Source organism: Solanum lycopersicum, chromosome 2 (assembly GCF_036512215.1).
Source record: "Solanum lycopersicum chromosome 2, SLM_r2.1".
Lineage (NCBI taxonomy): Eukaryota > Viridiplantae > Streptophyta > Magnoliopsida > Solanales > Solanaceae > Solanum > Solanum lycopersicum.
Genome location: NC_090801.1, coordinates 65,661,121 through 65,679,343, shown reverse-complemented (window position 1 = coordinate 65,679,343; position 18,223 = coordinate 65,661,121). Strand labels below are relative to the sequence as shown.

The window sequence follows — 18,223 nt, the reverse complement described above, 5'->3', positions numbered from 1 at the left end:
ACCTTCATAATTAGATTTTGTGTAATTATATTATCTGTTCTATTTGATTGAACAAAGAAATCACTTCATCAGCAAGTAATTCATGTATTGACAGGGATAATTAAACGCTACAATTCACAAGCAAAAGATTGTTGGTTGCTTATTACTTATAAAAATTAAATTTTATTTTTATTTCATATTATTATATATCATTTTCTTTTTGTTCTCATTTTTATTTACGTGAATATATACAATTTAGTTTGCTTTATCTATTTCTTTATACTATGCTTATTTTCTCATTAGCATAGTTTTAGTAATATTTTAATTTTTAAATTTAAATAAAATTTATTATTAAGGTATAGACTTATGTTTTCTCTCTTTTTTTTAAAAATAAAATAAATTATATTTATGCATTCATTTGTTTTAGTAAATATAATCTATCACTTTTTAATTAGACTTGATAGATTATACTTTTGTCAAACATTTAATAATTTATGACATCTTATTTATATATTAATCTTTTTACCAAACATGCATTTCATAATATTCTTAAAAATTCCATACTTCAATTCAAATTTATTTATTCAAAAAAATATAAAATAATATTTTTTTATAATATAAGGTAAAGAAAATATGTAAATAACTAATATATTTTTAAAAATATATAGATCTTAAATATTTAATTTAAAGTCATTTAAAAAATTTCTTGTTTATCTAGTATATGAAATTTAAATAAGTAAATAGGTTGTGGCAAATGTCAATCAAACAGATCATTATTATTACTAGATAAAATAATTACTAGACTGATAATTATACCAATTTAATTACAAGTGATTCTTACTTCAAACAAATACGGAAAACACTAAACACGTTTAGCCCTAGAGGCGTACTAACGATTACGCCTTACAACAAGCTGGCAACCTTTCAACTTTAGTAATTATCATGTGCAGCATGAGCTTTATCAACGGTAAAAAATCATTAAAAAGGATTCCAATTATTCAAATGATGGATATAAACAAATTTATTTTTATAGTGAAATTCAATAATGCACTGCTGTTAGGTCCATTTTTTAGACTTCAACAATGACAATATCTGCTGGGCTATCAGCAATCTTGTTCGCACAAGAAGTAATTTTTTTAGTGCCAAACAAGTGTTTGAATAAACAAAAAGGTTGGGATATACAGAATATTTGAAGTGGTCTATTGGATTATACCACAAATCTATAAAAATGTCAAATTGATTTAAAATGATGATAAAATATGTACTAAAGCTTACTAGACCAGCTTCAGAGATTAGTTAAAATCTCAGCAAATCTGAAGAGCAACAGCAATTTTAATTTCTGAGCAGATTAACACCTCCCATTCCATATCCTTTTACAGGAAGAAAAGGGGGCTGCCTGAATTTCCACTCAATACATACCCAAAATAGAAAAGAGGAAAAGGGAATTGGGGATACGAAAAAAAAGGCTCAGATAGTTTGCTTAATTTGCTCAGCGAAGAGCTTTTTGAAGGCTCTTCTCATACAAGAGGTGTCAGAAATAAAAAAGCACCATCATCAAAGCCCACAAAATATAAATGAAAGATAACAAACTAGAAACTTAATAGTCGCAATGAAGAACTAAATGCAGCAATATTTGGCCGAAGAGCTAAATGCAGCAATATTTGCCCACAATGAAGAGGAAGATGGAGAGGGTACTTATACAAGAACCAGTAAGCATTAGGGTTTTCACTTTCCTTATTGGCCCTGCAGCCCAATAGGCCACTATAAGCCCAATACATTTCACTTTCCAATTATTTATACATGTTATGTTATATCGTGATACAAAAATACGAATTTCTATTGTATTGTATGTTGTTTTTTGAATGATGCTACTTTTTTAATTATATAAAATATTGAATGGAAAAAATTAAATGCCATGCCAAATTAGGGTTATTCTTACGAAAAAATTAAATTTATTTCAAGACAATACATTTTCACATGAATACAATTATGTATAGTAGGCCAAATTTAAACTCATGATCGTACTTAATTGAATTTCAATAAAAGAAGTTAACTGAACGAATAAGACTAAATTTGAATTGAGTTCAAATATGTTGACTTAAATTAACTAGCCTAAAATTAGCTCAGCTTGAATATGACACGCCCAACTAAGAAAAAGTTATGTTGTGCAACCTAAGAATTGTTCAAATACAAAATATATATTGTATCAAATCAATAAGATTTTGATGATTTGGGTGGCCATTAATTTTTGGATCGACATTTTTTATTTAGTGTTAGATATTCATACTAAAGACTGATTAATTTAAATTCATATCAGAGAAAATTCTATTTGAAAGGAGGCTCTTTCAATCGACCATTTTTCTACGAAATCAAACATCAAACATTTGATCAAATAAAAAAATGTCAAATTGATTTTAAATAATTAAAAAAATGTACTAAAGCTTACTAGACCAGCTTCAGAGAATTGTTAAAATCTCAGCAAATCTGAAGAGCAACAGCAATTTTAATTTACGAGCAGATTAACACCTCCCATTCCATATCCTTTTACAGGAAGAAAAGGGGGCTGCCTGAATTTCCACTCAATACATACACAAAATAGAAAAGAGGGAAAAGGGAATTGGGGATACAAAAAAAGGCTCAGATAGTTTGCTTAATTTGCTCAGCGAAGAGCTTTTTGAAGACTCTTCTCATACAAGAGGTGTCAGAAATAAAAAAGCACCATCATCAAAGCCCACGAAATATAAATGAAAAAAAAAAAAACTAGAAACTTAGTTGTTGCAGTGACTAACTAAATGCAGCAATATTTGCCCATGAAGAAGAAGAAGAAGATGGAGAGGGTACTTATACAAGAACCAATACAGCATTAGGGTTTTCACTTTCCTGATGGGCCCTGCAGCCCAATAGGCCACTAAAAGCCCAATTCATTTCACTCTTTCCTTATGGGCCCAAACTTATTGCTCCTTTAAATTGGTGGGTTTAAACTTTTAATTTTGTGGCTCGTTTAGTGATAAGATCTGGGATAAAGTATTTTTGTTAGATATAAGTTGTATAGTATTATTTAATTCAAAAGATATAAGTTTACACAACGTTTGTGTTATCCAACAGAAAGATAACTTTGTGGATTCTGAACTCAAATTAATGCTTCTATCGACATAAGTTTGTTAGGAATTATATTATATCGTGTAAGACATGATTCGTAAATATGAATTCTAAGTGCGTAACGTTCTAAAGTTGAGCTTATATCTTTATTTATAAATTTTATAGGAGCTAAGTTCAATAGAAATCAACGACAAAACTTGTTTTTGTCCTCTAAGACATAAGTTATGTTATATTGTGATACAAAACTACAAATTTCTATCGTATGTTGTTTTTTGAATGATAAGCTACTTTTTTAATTATTTTTTATTATATAAAATATTGAATGGAAAAAATTAAATACCATGCCAAATTAGGGTTATTCTTACGAAAATATCCCACTGTAGATCATTTTATAAGACTCTCATGACAAACCATTATTTAATTGGTACTCACTTATTTAATTTTATTTTGCATGATTACTCACTTCGAATTACTTCAAACTTGAGTTAACTTCTTTGATTGTAGGTTTAAAGTTATTTCAATACAATACATTTTCACATGAATACAGAGTTATGTATAGTAGGCCAAATTTAAACTCAGTGATCGTAATTAATTGAATTTCAATAATAAAAGTTAAATGAATGAATTACACTAAATTTGAATTGAGTTCAAATATGTTGACTTAAATTAACTAGCCTAAAATTCGCTCGATATGACACGCCCAACTAAGAAAAAGTTATGTTGTGCAACCTAAGAATTATTCAAATACAAAATTATGTTGTGTCAAATCCATAAGATTTTGGCGATTTGGGTGGCCATCAATTTTTAAACCGATATTTCTTATTTAGTATTAAATATTCATATTAAAGTCTGATTAATTTAAATTCATATTGCAAAGAGCCTTATTTGAATGGAGGCTCTCCCTACCAATCATTTTCCTATGAATTCAAACTTAAAACAGTTAATCAAATAAAAAAAAAAAAACTCAATCACTAAAGTCTATCGCTCATTTTCTCATTTTGGTTAAAAGAGAAAGAAGCCAAGTTCTTGGGGGTGAGGAATGGTCTAATATATTATTATAACAAACTCTGCACATAAGCAGATATTATATTGCTATATTATAACTATCAGAAAGATGCTTAGCTGTATTCTACACATTTAATAAACTGGAACTTTAATATTTGTTCAAACTTCAATGCTATAGAGACATATATATATATACACTATATATTATACTATTTGTAACCAAGTTCCATAAACTACCATTGCAGATATTTGTAGCAGCATTCCCAATAATTTTACCTATGATTTCAGTAATTTTAACTTAGATTTTTTATTTATATTTAAAATTATATTAACCTATAAACTCAATATTTTATGTTTTCTAAAATTCAAATTCCTGTTTATTTGTCTTCTTTCCCATTTTTCATATGCATGGACCATGGTTTTATCAATGTATTCATGTGTTTGGATTCTTCATCAAAATGGAAAAATATTATATGATGCTGGTGGAAGGAAAATGATTCCAATGTAAGTTTCCAGTTGTAAGAATTAACTTGAAATAAGTATATATTTATTCGTGCAAAATGTCTAACACTTATTTTAAACACATGATTCAAATTTAAACTTTGTCAACATTCTATTAAAATTGTGTCACATAAATTATATTATTTACCCATAATATATAGATAAAGTGAATGATACATATCTTATTTGTTAAGATTAAATTATTTAATTTGGTACGCAAAAATATTGTGTGGTGAGTAAATATGTGATTGTAATATTTTATTCTTTCATTTTTTTTTCAACTAGGTAAAATTTGATTTGTAATAAAATTGACGAGAAGAAATTATTTGAATAAGAAGTATTTTTCACTTCCAACCTTTTAAGGTTATAGATTTTAAATCACTAAAGAATTAAGATATTTAAGGCGTGATAGCTATTTTAATTTCCTTATTTTTATATATAAGTTGGCCATCACATATCCACAAATGACCATACAATTTTGCTTTATAAAAGATTATTATTTTGCAACTATTAAATATTTGTTAACAACTATATATCGTGCAATCCATCAACTTATTATCTTCTTGACTTGTAGCCTTTTTTGTGTATTTTTTTTTTAAAAAAAATTCTGATTTTGAAAAGCACCTGGCCCTTTATAAAACCCCATTTGCTTTTTTTTACTACATAAATAAACCAATTGAAAGAGGAAAAACAACTGTATTCTTTCTTTAATTAATATCTTTCATATGCTTCGACAAAAAATTCTATCTTTAGTAGAATAGCTTTTGAAAAATATGAAATATAAGTTGACCCTTATAATTTGTTTTTAATACTACATTTGTTGAGTGTACAGCTTTTTAACAGTCAATAATAGCAATTTCACGTGAAAGTTAATCTAAAGTTCGTAGTAACTTTAATAATTTTGATTTCTTCGATATTCGTTTTATATGTTTGTACTGACACTCAAATACTTAATTGGACTTGCAAAATTAATTGCTTATATCTATTTAAAGTATATATAATTAATGTGGTGTCTGAGCAAATCAATTTATTTGAACCTTAATTAATTTTACTAGATATCTTCTCAACATAGATGTTGAGTTTAAGTAACTTTATATACTATCACTTGGAATTCGAATAGATAGAAAAAAAATCATTAGTATTTATGCCTTTGCATCAAAATAAATAGTAATTTTTTTTTCATATACAATTTGTATCACGTCAATATAATGATGGAATACAAGTAGATTTTAGCACTTAATTATGGTTTATTGATGATATATTTTTGCTTTTTAAAATTATCTATAAATATATATGACTTGATGAGAATATTGGATGAGAATATATTGTATATACTGAAAATATTGTTGTATATACATATATATGACTTGAGTAAGAAATTTATGAACTTTAGGATCCATGTTGAATATTAAGAATATAATTTTTTAAAGTAGTAGTCGGATCTGGGAAACATCACATGTGGAATCTCTACACTACACATTGGGAGTAGAATTCTTGTATTTTAATTATGTCTATTCACTGATCTCACCTCGTGACCATACTATTTAATTTAGTGATATTAGGTGAGGATCTTGACCTAATTAATCACTCATACAAACTACTAAGAAAAACTACGGATACGGTAAATATTTAGATATTATAGCTATAGTTTAACAAAGTTGTAATTAGTGACTATGATTCTTTCAATTTTTGCTATTTGATCTGATGTGTATAAATTTAAATTTTGTATAATTCGACTTGTAATTGTATAAATTTAAAACTTTATACATGCTTATCTATTTGTATACAAAAAATGAGCAAGCGAAATATATAAATAGAGTTCTGAAAATTTTTTAAATATATATTTATCATATTTTTATATTCACAATCGAAATATACAAACTGCAACCTCCATAACAAACAAAACTATATCTATAAAGTTCAATTAAAAAACATAGCTATGGAACCTTATTAATTATGTCTATTATATTTGTTATTTCAAAAGAAAATCTCAATTAATTAAGGCACCTATTATACAAATATATAAATTAAACTTGAGAACTTGTTTCAAAATTTCAAGAAACATATTTACTCGATGCCAACCTACGTACGATATAGAAAGAAATAAAGAAAAAAAATGTTACTCCTCAATCTAAAATTATAAAATTACTGTGGTTAGGACATAGAGATGGAGTCGTACAATAGAGATATCAGTACTAACACGGGAGATGACGCGATTTGAAGTCTATAAATTTAAAATTTTAGTTTTATATTTATTAATTTTCAATTTAAGAATTTAGCTATAACTTACATATAAAAAAATAAATTTAATATTCATAAATTAAAGCTACTGAATTTTATCGTTTTTACCCTCGAAACGTCCCCGAGTAAAGACAAACACGCTTTGTTATCATCATGACCTTCTCCCACGTATCTTTCTGGAAGGACTTTGAATAATTAGCTAATAGTAACTACTTAGTCTAGTCTATATTTATATTGATTAAATTTTAGCGGTAGTAATATATTCTATTAAGTACTTAGTATATACTTTATGGAGGAAATTGAATCTTTTTCCCTTTTATAATTTGATTGCACATAAGATCATTTATAAGAAAAAACGAAGATCTCTTATAAAGAAGATAAAATTTAACATTATTCATAAGAAAAAACGGATATCTCTTATAAAGAATATAAAATTTTAAAAGTTCGATATGTATATGATTGTACATAATAATCATATACAAAGGTGCCTTGAACAGGAGGGGAAAAGACGTTTAAAGCCGGCTCGCTCTGAAGAATTTATGATTTATATACGTTTCAGGCCGGTGAGAGGAAGTGTGGAATAAGGATTGATTTCACTGTATCTATCGTAGCCCACCCCATCTACCTATATCAACTTCTTTTTCATAAATAAATACGGTATCAAATAATGACTTTTTATCTAAAACATATGTAATTTAGGTTATTATCGCGCAAGTATTCACATCCTTACTCAAAACTTATGTTTGTGAAAAATAACAACAAGTATCTAGTAATAGTCGAGTTTACATGTTAGCTGAACATCGATCATTGCTAATAACATTTGAGAAATTATAAGGGAAGTGACAGGTGATGGGAGTAGTGATAGTACTATAGTAGTATGGTATTGTCTACTGACAATTCAATGCAGGGAAGAAGAGAAAAAAATTATATATGTTGGATAAAAATTAAAGACATGAAATAAAAGGGGAATGTAATTTACGACAATGCCAGTGGAAGAAGAACAAGTTTCACTAACTTAGATTCTACTTGAAGGGTCTCTGTCTATATTGTCACTTCTCTTACATTCCCTTTCTAAGCTATCTTTTGTTTTTCATTATTGTGACTACTTTTCTTTATCCCCACCAACAACACTGTAAAAATGAACTTATTCAAATCAGCTGCTTACATCTGTTTGGTGTTTACAAGTTTGTTTGTCACTTCATCATGTTTAAACCAATGATATACTACATGTACTCTTAAATTTGGTGGAATAAAGATACATATATCGCGTTTTAATTTTGAATACATCATTTAATACTCCGGTATATTGTGTCTCGATTTCAAGTACATCAATATTGCATCTTTGTTCCAAATACATCACTCAACGTTTTAATTTTAAATATATTTCGATATATTATGTCTCGAATTCGAATATATCCCTTTGAATGGTTGTAGCGAAAAGGTCGCACCCCATATGAAGGGGTGTCTACGATAATGCTTTGTTAAAATTTTTTAATATTATATCTATAAAGATTTGTTAAAAATACATGAATCAATAGTAGAGTTAATTTTTTAATTAAGAATATCCAAAAATAATGATATGTGAATATCAAAATTTAAATAAAAATATATTGTGCTATTTAGAATTTAAACTCAAAACTTATTCATTCAAATGAACATCATTACTGAAGTATTAAAGACATAACATTTTTAAAAAATATTCTATTTTAAATATATAACTTTTAAATATAAAATTTAACACCAGAATTAACTAAGTAGCCCCTTTTGAAGGCCAAATCTTTAACTACTTTTAAGATATTCCATTTGTTTTCTACTCATTGCACTCTAGAAACTAGAAACTAGAAAGAAGTCTTTTTGTGGGGGTGGGGGGTGGGGTTGCCCAAAGTGGTTAAATTGTAATAGTGAAATGATTTTTCACCATGTTTCATAGAGAATTGGTTGAGTTCTCAGGCAGTCAAACTGAGCAGTAAATTTTTTCCCTGTATTTCTTTTTTTGGGTTTTTTTTTCACCTTGTCGATTCTAGATACATCTCTCTGCCTCACAAGAATATATAAATGATATGGCTAAAAATATTTATTAGTATAGTTTGCTTTTGGTACTTTGATTTTCTATTCGATAATTAATCTGATATAAAATTTATACTTTTTTTGTTTAAAAAAGAATAACCTTATTTTCTTTTTTTATACTCCTTTTATTTAAAATAGAATAACTTTATTTTCTTTTTAATCTGTTCCAAAAAGAATTATCTTCTTCTTTTTTTTGCAACACTTTAACTTTAATTTTTCACATGTCATGTTTAAGACCACAAGATTAAAAGATATTTTGAATTAAAAAGTTTTCTTTCTTTTCTTAAATTTTGTTTTAATTTAAATTTAAGCTATTTTTATTTAACGGAGAAAGTAATATATTTTGGTGATAGTAAAAAAGTGCCAATGTAATGATTAAAAAATTATTTTGATCACAAATATCAGATAAAAGTTAAAGATATTTGGAAGCAATCGAAAAGATTATAATTAAAATATGAATTTGACTTGTATGAGGATATTAGTGATGACGGAAAGGGTCAGTAAAATAGTAGTTAGAAAAGAAAGGAATTATTGCGTCAAACCTAAATTATGAATATTTAAAGGTTAAGTTTTAGGTAATAGACATGTCAGATTCACTCTTTTACATCATCGGCAGGTCATCTTTTAACTATTATAATGATAATATCATAGTAATTCATTACTAATAATTTTTTTTTGATAACATGGTTATATAAAAAAAGTTATTTATATTGATCAAGCATACACGATTATATTAAAGAAATAATGAAATTATTATTATTGTTTGACTGGTAATTTTTAATTCAAAAATTTATAATAAAATTGTCATAAATATTTATTTATTAAGAGAATATAAATATCGTGTTTGTAAACTATGATTTATTTATTTGATAAGATTTTGTAAAAGTTTGAAAAGTTTATGTTTACAAGAAAAATATAAATAAAGAAATTCAAACTATACGTTCAAATAAAATTTCAACTTCAAATAAGCATTATTGTAAATCATTAAATTTCAAAAACAATTTCTGTATCTCAAAGAAATAGTGATAAAGTTTTCATAGTGCTTTATGAGATTTCACTTGATATATTATTGTTGTTGTTAAAATCATGTCCAAACTATATATAGAAAAAGCCAGGTAAAACTCGAGGGTCATTCGAACTATTTTAGATAAAATATTATAATACATGATTAAAATGCAATATCAAAAATATTTTTATGTAAATATAATAAATGTTGTGATTTATTTTTAAATCATTTATATTTATTTATTTTTCAAACTTCCTAATTAAAAAATATTGGCTCTCCCATTGGTCTTGAAATTTAAAAATAGTTAGAAACGAGGGAGCACTATTTATTGGTACCTTTAAAAGAGTCAAAGACGCTCTCAAACTCACAGCATACCAAATTCCCTATTAAACTGATTCTCCCCTCACTCTTTTTATTTTCTTTACAAATACTATTTTTATATGCATATATATATAAAAAAATATATGTGTATATATTATATCTACATTTTTACAAAACTTTTATGTATCTATACTTTTTAATTTCTTTTTTAAAAGTAACTGGTAATCATCATTTGATAGTATTGTAATTTTCATGAAAGAGATTAAAAGAAATATGGAAGATATTTACCCTGCATCTCCGGTAGCAGTTGCACGTAACAAGAGTACTGGAAACGTGATGAGTAGTACCAGTACTCCTTCAAAAAACTGCTCAATAACCGCCGCGAAAAACCACCGCCACATGACTGCCGTCGTCGACGACGGCGACGGCGACCCGATTGAATGTACGGGGAAATCGTGCAAGTCATGTACAGCTGGAGTTGTAGCCGATTGCGTTGCATTATGTTGCTGCCCCTGCGCCGTGATTGATATTTTAACACTGGCGTTTTTCAGGATCCCGTGGACGATGGGGAGAAAATATTTGGGGAAAAGTAAAAAATCGGAAAAAAAGAAGAAAAAGAACAATAATAATAAGAAGAAGATGATTCAGAATAAGAAGAAGGAGGAGGAAATGGAGAAGAGTTACAGTTACCGTGACTGCGTTACGTATGAATTGGACAGTATAGATGGAAGAGTTTCAACAAGATCAGTTAGGGATGAAGAAATCGTTACAGGAAATTTGAAGAAATCATTGGGAATTGTAATTGGGGAAGAAGACAAAAACAATACTAGTGCTAAGTTTGATGTAGAACAATTTTGGTTAGATTTGTATGAACAAGTTGGTCATTTGGGATTTGGCAGAGTTTCTTACACTGGAATCCCTTCTCAAGGTAATACTGGGTAACTTTTTTTTTTTCATTTCTTCAAACATCCTGTGTTTGAAATTTGCGCGATTGAAAAAGCTCAGTACATCTTTATTTTCAAAGCTCGAACCTGTGACTCCTGTCGTATCTCCGATGTCTACAGCATTGTTCATAAATGGAAGAATCATGAACAGTGAAAGGGAAAAAGAGCAATATAGCAGGATCAGTATTATTAGAAATAGAATATTTTGGGGGGTTCTGAACTTTAAAAAATCACCAATTTGTATCTTGTATTTGTGAATTGTACAGTTTATTGTATGTTCTTTTTTTTTTTTTTTTATCACAGTGCTATTTTGTTACCTTGTTCTTTATATCTAAAGTTTTCTTTTGATTATATTAGAAAAAAAAAAGAGGTATAATAAAGCTATCTATTTAAATCATATACATAAATTTTACCTTTTTAAAGATGACCTATCTTTGTTTTGTTTTTTAAATACTAGTTTCTAGTACTTCTATTTTTAAAATGAAGGGTAGTTTCTTCTCCATATTTGCTTAATGATTCCCCAGTTTGCTTATTAGCATCAACTTAATGTAAAAAATTAGATATGTATTGATTGGGCCCAAGGGTGGGGGCTGGAACAGTTGCACAACATGATTATGTTTATGATATAGGAAATCTTTCTACGATACGACCTACGTTGTTGGTTCGTTAAAAAACTAAGTTTTAAATTAAAATACTCAAAGCTAAAATAATTTTCGGATTAGACGTCATGAAATAAACATAAAATTTAGATAACAATCTCTAGAAATTACTGGAATGAGAAACGTAAATTAAAACTAGAATGAGAAACAACAAAAAACTTCGAAAAAGAACCACACTAAGATGTGGCAAAAGGGCCTCCTTTTTTTCACCTAATTCCACAAAAGAGGCCCAAACTCGTAATTGACAACATTAAAATGTGGAATAGATATCATATAGCAACATTAATCTCTACAGAATTTGCAATCAGTATAATTAAAAATTGTAAATCTATTGGCAATGGATTGCACCTAGCTACCAACCCAATCAATTAATATAATAACAAATCTTGACTCATAGTAACATAGCAGACGTGTGGCCCTCTTACATTATTAGTGCTAAAATTGTTTTTTTATTTAAACACGGAGAGACAAGAGAATCCTAATATCAAATTGTGTTTTTATCAGGATAAAGTTTGTTTTTATTTTTATTTTATTTTCCAGATCATTCTTCTTTTCTTTGCATTTTCATGTTTGTTCTTGATATATAATGTCATTGTAAGGACAATCCAATAATTAATCCAAAATAGTAAATGCCATGAAATTGAATAAGTAAGCGTTCTAATCATTTTGGTTCTACTCAACTTTCCTTGATCCCTTGTAAACAATTGTAAAAAAATAAATAATCCAAAAAACATAGTTAATTCGAAATGGTACATTACAACAACAATTATAGTTCTGGAACTTCAATAACGGAAATAATAGTAGGGATAAATATTCTTCAAACATGTTTTGAAACCTACTACAATTCATTTTCTGCAAATCCTGAAATATTCTTTTCTAAAATGTCAGAATTTTAACTGGGTTGATATCCAAATCTAGAGTTACATAGCTAGTTCACAGCCTTATAGCTCCAATCAATGTTTGGCAAAGATTATGAGCCATTATTATGCCAAAGAATGAACTCTTGACTCCCTCTAATTGTAATTGATGTATTCGTAACTGCTTAATGCTTGATGCTGGACAATACCTTTCTTCACTATCTGTGCTTTGATATTATGGTTAGCAGAACTTCACGACTGTTTTGGGCTTATCACAGACATTCATTGGCACCCGGAAGGTACATTCTTGATAATTCATTAAAAGAAATATATAGAATGCCTTTGATATAGACACTAAACTTCTGCAGTCACGTGACAAATACAAACTTCACAAGGCTATTGTATCCATAAACAAGCTCATATCAGTATGATATTAACTCTGAATGTGCAAATAATAGACTCAGAAAACCGACTGTATCCCTGCATTCAACAAGCAATTCAAGCTACCATCTCTACAAGTGCAGTTCAGGATCTTTTGACAACGATACATTGACAAGAATATTCATAAATGCAAAACACAAACGCATTTTTACTTCCCTTTTAGTTTTGGTTGGTCAGGGGATGGCTGCAGATTCAGCTAACTCTTAACAAAAACTAATCAAAGTAATTGCAACTTTATAGTAACTTGAGCAAATCAATTGTACAGAGCTAGCATCCTATGCTCCTACTTCATACACGAACCTAATACAAGTGCATTCAGTATCCTAATCAACATAAGCTGGACAATATACTAACACTATCAACAAAAGGAGAACACATCAAGTTGAAGCAACCAGCTTCAGGAGATCTCCTATGGGTTTGTTGAAGTCACTGCACTTACCTTCTCCACCAAGCCTTTTATCTCATTCTCCAACTCTGATTTCTCAGCGCTTGTAATCTTACCCTTGCACTTATCCAATATTGATGCCATCCCTTTCAGCTTCTGCTTGATTAGTTGTACCTGTGACTTCCCCTTACGAGCTTTTAGCGAGGATAGTGGACTCTCAGATTTAGAGGAATAGCTGAGCGTAAAGTTCACATTAGCAGCACCAAAAGGACTTTGCCTTACCGATTCTTTAAAGGCCTGTGCAGCATCTGCACCATGCCTGTAGACAATTCGAACAGAGTTCGAATCACGAAGCACTTCTGTTTCCTCTTCATTCAGCTCTCCAAACTTGTTATATATTCGAATGATTTCATCTTCTGGTGGCAAAGAAAAACCAGTCAAAAATGCCACCAACAGAATCACAGATGAAGCTTCTCTACCATCATCCTCATCTTCTTTTCCCTGACTAGAAGGACCATAGTCTTTTTTGAGTTTGGTAACTTCTGATTTTGCATAATTTGTCTTCCTCTTCTTTGAAGGAATGGAGTCTGGTGATTCAGTATCACTCTGGGAAATTAGATTTCCTGATCCCGCGGATTTTCTCTTCTTTCCTGTTTCCATTTGGTGATACTGCTTGTAGTTTGATCCATCATAATATAGCGAGTTTCTGAAAGTGGAAATGAAACCTCTGGCCTTCTCAAGAGATCCATTCCTCAACAGAAGAGGGTTTAGAGCAGTAGACTGAACCTCGGACAAAACTTCATCCACAGATGAATTGATAGCCACGGTATCAAAAGTCCTAGAGCTTCGCTTATTGATCCCAGAACTCTTGTCAACGTCATCCTTGAAGGCCTCTTTCCCATTCGAATCAGGAGAAGACAAAAGAAGACGTGCAGCCTTTGTCATCCTCTCACCAATCTTGGAATTATCAGAAAATTTCTGTGATTCTATTGCCAGTTCTCTCTTAAAGCTTGATTTTCCTGCATTCCACTTGGGGCTTGTATAAGGAGGTGACAAATACTTGCTCTTCTTTCTTTCCCTTGATAAAGGGCCCGCATTGTCTTGCTGGTTGCCAACTTCATCACTCTCAGGAATTGAAACACTAAGTTTCTTTGTTTTCACCAAGTCACTGTCACCAGACTTCTTGTTGACCCTCTTACCAATTTTTTCATCAACACTCATCGAGCTGCCAGTTTGACCTTTAGCTTTCTCACCAGACTTCTTCCTTTTCTTCTCGGATGTTTCTACAGACGAAGGTGTAGAATCGTCTTCAGTTGTCTTCTTACCTTTGGGCTTGGCGTTCTCTCCCATAAGTTCAGCCACACTTTTCTGCTTCCTCTTCTGATAAATCTTGTCGCAGGCAGTCATAGGAAACTTTGAAGATCCAGAATTAGGAATTTCTTCTGATGGACCCTGAATGGGAACCTCAATGGGTATGCTGAAGTCATTTGCATCAATGACTTGATCTTCCTTCTTGTCCTCGAGGCCTTCAACTAGAAGGGGTTCACAATATGAAGCCAAAGGGTGTCCATACTTAGCACGATAAAAAGCAGATAGCCAACTATTCAAGACAGCAAACTCAAGTATATTGGAATGAGAATTGGTTAGTGCATTACGTTTTAGACCTTTAAGTCTTTCCGCAGGTTCAAACTGAGAAAGTAAAAGACTGACAGTTTCTGACACAGGCACTTGAACACCCTTTTTGATTCCAGCATTCACTGCCAATGGCCAACTAAGTCCAGTAAGACTCTCTTCAGAGACACATTGGCAGGTCATTTGAAACTCCACAAGCACACCAATTTCATCCAAGGTTTTTTCAACAGCATATAAGAAACTCTTGGAAGTGCTCTGCTTTGACATTTTTTCAAAGTTGTCAACAAAAGGCACCAATTGCGAAGGGGGGCACCAAGAAAATGACCCATCTCCAAAGTATGCCACTAGCAATCGACCTGTTTGATTATACTTCATAGCAAAGTCAGAGGCAGTGGAAGCATCGTAAACACGCCCTGGCCACCACGGATGACTCTTAATCTTGCCCCACACAAAGTCACCAACTGCATAAACATGTTTTACACTAGTTGTATCATCCCCAGAGTTATCCTCAGCAGTTTCTCCGTCAACAGCATCAATCATCTCATCATCCGAACCACCAGCTACATTCTCCTCTCCGTTCATTTCCTCAACCAAATGTCCAGACCCTTGATCTGCTTCAGCCCCTTCACTCGCAAGCTCTCCCCCACTCACATTATCCAGTGAACCATGAACTTCCACCACATCACCACCAGCGTCACTCCCCACTTCCAGGGTCTCCTCTGTAGCAACAACTGGCTCGCTAATAGCACCAGTATCCACATTTCCATTATCATCAGAAACCCTAGGCACCTCATCAGACAACCCAGTTACAGAATCAGCCATTAGGGTTTCAGAGTCCAATGCTTCAGCTGACAACCCATCTAGGTTTTCGCTCTTCTCTGTTTTTTCTTCACTCGACATACCCAAATAAAACGTTACAAAACACAATCACTTCAGTTCTATACCGGTTCAAATCTGCAACAAGAAAAAAAAAACACAACACCCCAGCTCAGAAAAATCCCCCCCCCCCAAAAAAAAACATAATCAGAAACACAGACCACAAATTCTCAACCTTTCTATGAACATAGGGTTTGGGGTTCCATTTCTAGACATTAAAAATCACACATACAAAAACTATAACAGATAAATAAAATGAATAAACATAAACAGAGGAAAGGAACAAACCAGAATCGACCAGAGCTTGCAAACTTCTGGAGGAATCGCCTTGCCTCTTCTGTTAGTTGAGAGAGAGAGAGAGAGAGAAGAGTAAATGAGCTTGTAGAAACCGCAAGGAGTTTTGGCTTTTGAGTTTTGGACAAAAATATATTTTCGTACAGTTGGCTTATTTTGCGTTTCTATCAGTCAAAACAGAGCTTGGACGGTTGAGATTAAAGATGCCTTGAAAACGCTCTGAAATGAAATAAAACAAAGAGTTGGACGGTCGAGATGTAATGTAAGAAATGAAAGGTTTCCAACGATGTAGGCGGTAAATTTTGGGGATCTTCCTTGAAATTTGAATCATCCATCATTTACCGCTCTTATTTTTTGGGTTCTATAGGAAAATGGATTGTGTTTACGACGAATTATATTGTGACACGTGGTAAAATTAAAATAAAAAAAAATACTTGTTATAATGTGTCTTTGTGGAATTGGAATGGTGATACGTGATAAAATTAAGATTGAGAAAATACTTGTTATAATTTGTGCCTTTGTGGAATTGGGAAGGATCATTCGTTGAGGCGATTTAATGTTTATTTGTGATTGGAGAACTAATGGGACCTTTTTCGGGAGAGCCCACCTTAAAATTGTACATGCTTATGACATCTTTTGCGAAGATCAACCATTAATCTTGAGTCTTATGCTGACCTATCCCAATCAGCTTCAAGTGAAGTGTCGAAACATAGGCACTTGCTACTAGTTAGTTTTTTTGTGTTAATCAATAGTCTTTTAACGTTAAAAGAAGTTTGACTTTTGGTGATGTACATAAAAAAAATATTTTAGAAGGCATCAAAGAACTTGAGAAATCTACGAGTCTTTTAGTCTTCTAAGCTTAGAATATTCACGAAAAAAAAAGCTTTCGACCTTCTCCTTAGTTGTATTTATCTGTTTTACTTCATGATATATATTCTTGTATTAACCCTATGCCTTGGTCTTTTAGCACATTTTTTGGTTTTCCATTATCTCGTTGCTGAATTCTGAACCTTCTTGTATAGCTCTATTCGAAGAGTAGTATCAATGACTACTTTTTCTCCTAAAAACCAAATATTTGAAACAATTTAATATACAACATTTATAAATTTCAAGAATTTTTTAAAATACAGTAGAAGAAGAATACACTAAACTAGTCTGGTAATATAACCAAGTTATAGCTACAAAGTCATTTAAAAACTAAACCCTATATACACAATGAAAATTCCGTACAAATATTTTGCAAGAAATTGAGAAGTAGAATTCCAAAAATTTCAAGAATTTAAAAATCATCCGAAGAAAAGTATAACTCACAAAAATCTTAAAAACCTCATTATTCAAATATTATTTTTCACTTTGAAAATAAAAATTACTTTTTTATCATATACTCACAATTTTTACGACCAAATATTTCTGAAATTCGTCCCTTTTTTTCGATGATCTCATAAATACAAGAAAGTACATCCTAATTGTGTTGCCAAACATGTTACTAACTTAGTTCTGAAAACAGGCTTCCTACTACAGATAGGTTGTCTAAATGGAGATTGTATTCACATACAATCATTCTATGTGAATACAATGTATAAATTCTGTCAAACACACTCGAAAAATAGAGAACATCTTTATCTTCTGTAATTTTGACTTGGATCAATAGACCAAGTTTCATTGCTAACACATGTTTGCAGCACTTAGATTGAGCAATCAACAACTCCAAAGGTAAGTCTCAAAGTGCTTAACTAAACAGAATATTATATGCTAAATGCATTCATGCTCTGTGGATGGAGAGAAACCAGACAACATTTTAAGCCCACTGTGATTATATAGCCAAAGAAGTAGCATTTATGGAGGCTGATGCATTCTCCAACAAATTCATTCAACATTGACTATTTGCCCTCTGTTGAAGGTGTTCTAAAAATCTG

The 18,223-nt window shown here is 30.6% G+C and overlaps 2 protein-coding genes and 4 non-coding genes across 7 annotated transcripts; 1 reads left to right on the top strand and 5 right to left on the bottom strand.

The window, feature by feature from the left end:
• Positions 1 to 1,237: 1,237 nt before the first annotated feature.
• LOC112941034 (small nucleolar RNA snoR77) lies at positions 1,238 to 1,377 on the bottom strand. Its single transcript, XR_003245864.1, has one exon. It is a non-coding gene; the product is annotated as a small nucleolar RNA snoR77 (small nucleolar RNA).
• Positions 1,378 to 1,443: 66 nt separating this feature from the next.
• Positions 1,444 to 1,541, bottom strand: LOC112941030 (small nucleolar RNA snoR1). The gene has a single exon (XR_003245862.1). It is a non-coding gene; the product is annotated as a small nucleolar RNA snoR1 (small nucleolar RNA).
• An 867-nt stretch (positions 1,542 to 2,408) lies between these two features.
• On the bottom strand, positions 2,409 to 2,548 carry LOC112941035 (small nucleolar RNA snoR77). The gene has a single exon (XR_003245865.1). It is a non-coding gene; the product is annotated as a small nucleolar RNA snoR77 (small nucleolar RNA).
• Positions 2,549 to 2,613: 65 nt separating this feature from the next.
• Positions 2,614 to 2,711, bottom strand: LOC112941031 (small nucleolar RNA snoR1). Its single transcript, XR_003245863.1, has one exon. It is a non-coding gene; the product is annotated as a small nucleolar RNA snoR1 (small nucleolar RNA).
• Positions 2,712 to 10,492: 7,781 nt separating this feature from the next.
• On the top strand, positions 10,493 to 11,161 carry LOC104645718 (uncharacterized). Its single transcript, XM_010317984.3, has one exon. The coding sequence runs from the start codon at positions 10,493 to 10,495 to the stop codon at positions 11,159 to 11,161; it is 669 nt and encodes a 222-aa protein (XP_010316286.2).
• Positions 11,162 to 13,337: 2,176 nt separating this feature from the next.
• LOC101252451 (PWWP domain-containing protein 6) lies at positions 13,338 to 16,451 on the bottom strand. Of its 2 annotated transcripts, none has more exons than XM_004232253.5 (2): positions 16,302 to 16,451; positions 13,338 to 16,091 (listed from the first exon to the last, which is right to left on the bottom strand). In XM_004232253.5, exon 2 carries the CDS (start codon positions 16,035 to 16,037, stop codon positions 13,530 to 13,532), a length of 2,508 nt encoding a protein of 835 aa, XP_004232301.1. In that variant the 5' UTR covers positions 16,038 to 16,091; positions 16,302 to 16,451; the 3' UTR covers positions 13,338 to 13,529. The 2 variants fall into 2 exon arrangements, with proteins under 2 accessions (XP_004232301.1, XP_019067986.1); XM_019212441.3 differs by having other exon boundaries at positions 13,338 to 16,024; positions 16,302 to 16,443.
• Between the last annotated feature and the right edge of the window lie 1,772 nt (positions 16,452 to 18,223).